The 5,000-nt window shown below is 37.5% G+C and overlaps 1 protein-coding gene across 6 annotated transcripts in view; it reads right to left on the bottom strand.

The window, feature by feature from the left end:
• LOC110169267 (rap guanine nucleotide exchange factor 6-like) overlaps positions 1–5,000 on the bottom strand; it is a 413,544-nt gene that overhangs the window by 35,723 nt on the left and 372,821 nt on the right. For all 6 annotated transcript variants that reach the window (XM_055148415.1, XM_055148414.1, XM_055148418.1 and 3 more), the window contains 2 exons: positions 3,843–4,063; positions 982–1,179 (listed from right to left, as the gene is read on the bottom strand). In XM_055148415.1, coding sequence (XP_055004390.1) covers positions 982–1,179; positions 3,843–4,063 — 419 coding nt within the window. The remainder of the gene's footprint in view (positions 1–981; positions 1,180–3,842; positions 4,064–5,000) is intronic.

Here is a 5,000-nt window from a genome sequence, read left to right on the forward strand (position 1 = left end):
CTACAACAACTACTACTACTACTACTACTACTACTAACTACAACAAACTACACACAACAACTACTACTACTACTACTACTACAAAAACAACACTACAACTACTACTACTACTAAAACAACTACTACTACTACAAACTACTACAACTACACTACTACTACAATAACAACAACAACAACTACTACTACTACTACTACTACTACTACAACAACAACAACTACTACTACAAAACAACTACTACTACAAAAGCAACTACTACTACAAAAGCAACTACTACTACAACAACTACTACTACAACAACTACTACTACTACTACTACTACAATAACAACAACAACAACTACTACTACTACTACTACTACAATAACAACAACAACTACTACTACTACAACAACAACAACTACTACTACTACTACTACTACTACTACTACAAAAGCAACTACTACTACAAAAGCAACTACTACTACAAAAGCAACTACTACTACACAACTACTACTACTACAAAAGCAACTACTACTACAACAACTACTACTACTACAACTACTACTACTACAATAATAACAACAACTACTACTACTACAATAACAACAACAACTACTACTACTACTACAAAAGCAACTACTACTACAACAACTACTACTACTACAATAACAACAACAACAACTACTACTACTACTACTACTACTACTACTACAACAACAACAATTACTACTACTACTACTACTACTACTACTACTACTACACTACAACAACAACTACTACTACTACTACTACAATAACAAACTACTACTACTATTACAACTACAACTACTACTAGTAGAGTTGGGTCATGTTTCTGAAAGTCAAAGTCTTACACACAGTTTCTTTAGTAATGCAGGTTTGTGTGATGAAAAAGTCCAGATCATGACTAAGAATAGTAACAACGCTGAATGATTTAGATTTTGATGTTGAGCTCGTCAGTCCAGTCGTCACAGTGAGTCTTACTTGTGCCCATGTCCTTGGCGGTGCTCTTCTTGCGCAGGGGGTTCAGGGGGTTCAGCTGGTTCAGGGGGTTGAGGGGGACCTGGACCTGGAGGACCTGGGACACTCTGTTCTGGGTTTTGGCTGAAGGCAGAGCCGAGCGCAGGGACACGGGGGACATGTCCGACTTGGTGGAGCGTCTCTCACTCAAGTTCTTCGACACTAAGAAAAAAACAACAACACAGTCAAGAAGTTTCACAGCCGCCATGGAGATCTAAGCTTGAATTCAGTTTTTTTTAAAATAACTAATTGAATAAACTTTTCTGGCTTCAATATACATTATGTTTTTACACTACTACAGTTACTACGACTACTACTGCTCCAGCTACTACTACTGCTCCAGCTACTACTACTGCTCCAACTACTACGACTGCTCCAGCTACTACTACTGCTCCAGCTACTACTACTGCTCCAGCTACTACTACGACTGCTCCAGCTACTACTACTGCTCCAACTACTACTACTGCTCCAGCTACTACTACTGCCAATACCAGTTAAGTACAGGCACACTTTACTGCAAATAAAATGATTGGACTACTTCTGACTACTGCTATTACTCCACTGCTACTTCAACTAATACTACAACTACTGTTGCTGTCTTTACTACTACAACTACTACTACAACTTCTAGTGCTACTACTGCTACACCTTACTACTACAACTACAACATCATCTACTACTACTACTACTACTACAACTACAACTAACACAACAACAAGAAAAACTACTACTACTACTACTACAACTAACACAACAACAACAAAAACTACTACTAGTACTACTACTACTACTACTACTACAACTACAACAACATCTACTACTACAACTAACACAACTACAAATACAACTACTACAACAACTACTACTGCTACTGCTACTGCTACTGCTACTACTACTACTACTACTACAACTACAACAACATCTACTACTACAACTAACACAACTACAAATACAACTACTACAACAACTACTACTGCTACTGCTACTGCTACTACTACTACCACAACTAACACAACAACAACAAAAACTACTACTAGTACTACTACTACTACAACTAACACAACTACAAATACAACTACTACAACAACTACTACTGCTACTGCTGCTACTACTACTACAACTAATACAACTATAACTTCTACTACTACTGCAACTACTACAACAACAACTACTACTACAACTAACACAACTACAAATACAACTACTACAACAACTACTACTGCTACGACAACAAAAATTAATAAAACTACAACTACTACTGCAACTACTACTACAACTAACACTAACAGTACAATTACTACTACTACTACTACTACTATATCTACTACAACTAATACAACTACTGCCACAACTTCTACTACTACTACAACTACTACTACTACAACTACTACTGCAACTAACCCAACTACAACAACAACAACAACTACTACTGCAACTAACACAACAACTATAACAACTACAACAACTACTACTGCTCCAGCTCCTACTACTACCAATACATGTGCTGTACAAGGACTAACTGCTACCACTACCAGTTAAGTACAGGCACACTTTACTGCAAATAAAATGATGGGACTACTTCTGACTACTACTACTGACTACTACTGACTACTACTACTACTATTACTCCACTGCTACTTCAACTAATACTAACTACTAACTAACTACTGTTGCTGTCTTTACTACTACAACCACTACAACTACTACTACATCTTCTACTGCTACTACTGCTACACCTTACACTACAACTACTACTACAACTACTACTACTACTACTACTACTACTACTACTACTACAACATCATCTACTACTACTACTACTACTACAACTACAACATCATCTACTAATACTACTACTACTACAACTACAACATCATCTACTACTACTACTACTACAACTACAACATCATCTACTACTACTACTACTAACACAACTAACACAACAAACACAACAACAACAACTACTACGACTAGTACTACTACTACTACAACAACTAACACAACTACAAATACAACTACTACTGCTACTGCTACTACTACTACTACAACTACTACTATTACTAATACAACTACAACTTCTACTACTACTGCAACTACTACTACAACTAACACAACTACAAATACAACTAGAACAACAACTACTACTGCTACTACAACTACAATAACTTCTACTACTACTACTACTGCAACAACAACAACAACTACTACTACGACGACAAAAACTAATAAAACTACAACTACTACTGCAACTACTACTACAACTAACACTAACAGTACAATTATTACTACTACTACTACTACTACTACTACTATATCTACTACAACTAATACAACTACTGCCACAACTTCTACTACTACTACAACTACTACTGCAACTAACCCAACTACAACAACAACAACTACTACTACTGCTACTGCTACTACTACTACTACTACTAATAAAACTACAACTTCTACTACTACTGCAACTACAACAACTACAACTACTACTACTACTACTACAACTAATAAAACTACAACTTCTACTACTACTGCAACTACAACAACTACTGCAACTACTACTACAACTAACACTAACACTACAATTACTACTACTACTATATCTACTACAACTAATACAACTACTGCCACAACTTCTACTACTACTACAACTACTACTACAGCATCTACTAATACTACTACCGCAACTAACACAACTACAACAACAACAACTACTACTGCAACTAACACAACAACTACAATAACTACACATACAACTACAACAACTACTACTACTACCACTAAAACCTACTAGAGTTACTACGTGTACTTTTCCTCGTACTCACGTGTGCTGTAGGACGGCTCACACTGCAGGGACATGATCTGGTGCTTCTCCTCGTCCGTCTCCACGTTCAGGTTGGACAGATACTGTTTGACTTTTCGCGCCATCTGAGCGTCTTCGTAGAGCTTCTTGGCGTTGAGCAGCGAGCTCCTCCTCACGCGCTTCTTGTGGCCTCCTCCCTGCACGTCCAGCATGTTGGAGTTTGTGCTGCCCTGGCTCAAAGACCTGGAACATACGGGGAGAATGAGCTCCGAGTGAACACGAAGGAGACGGGGACAGGACAAGATGGTGGATATCTGTACGCTGCACAAACACATATTTACATCAGTTAAAATGACTTGAGGGATTTTTACAAACCTATGTGTAAATCTTGTTTTATGATACTTTACTTACTGACACTTTTTCTCATTGGCATAAGCGTTTATATATAACATCTAGATCTACATGAAGAGTGCAGTGTTTAACAGGATCCTGACTAGTCCTGGCTTGGTCTTGGTCTTGGTCTGGCCCTAGTTCAGTCTCAGATGTTGTAAGATCTGGGTTTGTCATAGTTTAGTCCTAGTTAAGTCCCGGTCTAAATCCTTGTTTTGTGCTTCTTTATCCCGGCTTTAGTCCTGCTTCCGTCAATATTGAGTAAATATTTAATCCTTGTCCTGGTTTTGCCCGGGTTGACCCAAGGGAGACAGAGAGAGAGAGAAAGAGGCACACCTTAATATGTATACATATATATATTTGTAGTAGTAGTAATCGTAATAGTAATAACAGTAATAATAGTAGTGGTAATGATAATAGTAGTGGTAGTAGTAGAAGTAGTAGTAGTAGTAGTAGGAGTAGTAGGAGGAGGAGTAGTAGTAGTAGTAGTAGTAGTAGTAGTAGTAGTAGTCCAGTAGTAGTAGTAGTAGTAGTAGTAGTAGTAGTAGTAGTAGTAGTAGTAGTAGTAGTAGTAGTAGTAGTAGTAGTAGTAGCAGTAGTAGTAGTAGTAGTAGTAGTAGTAGTAGTAGTAGTAGTAGTAGCAGTAGTAGTAGTAGTCAGTAGTAGTAGTAGTAGTAGTAGTAGTAGTAGTAGCAGTAGTAGTAGTAGTAGTAGTAGTAGTAGTAGTAGTAGTAGCAGTAGTAGTAGTAGCAGTAGTAGCAGTAGTAGTAGTAGTAGTAGTAGCCAGTAG

Source organism: Boleophthalmus pectinirostris, unplaced genomic scaffold, assembly GCF_026225935.1.
Source record: "Boleophthalmus pectinirostris isolate CB_2022bp ecotype Guang Dong unplaced genomic scaffold, ASM2622593v1 HiC_scaffold_12, whole genome shotgun sequence".
Lineage (NCBI taxonomy): Eukaryota > Metazoa > Chordata > Actinopteri > Gobiiformes > Gobiidae > Boleophthalmus > Boleophthalmus pectinirostris.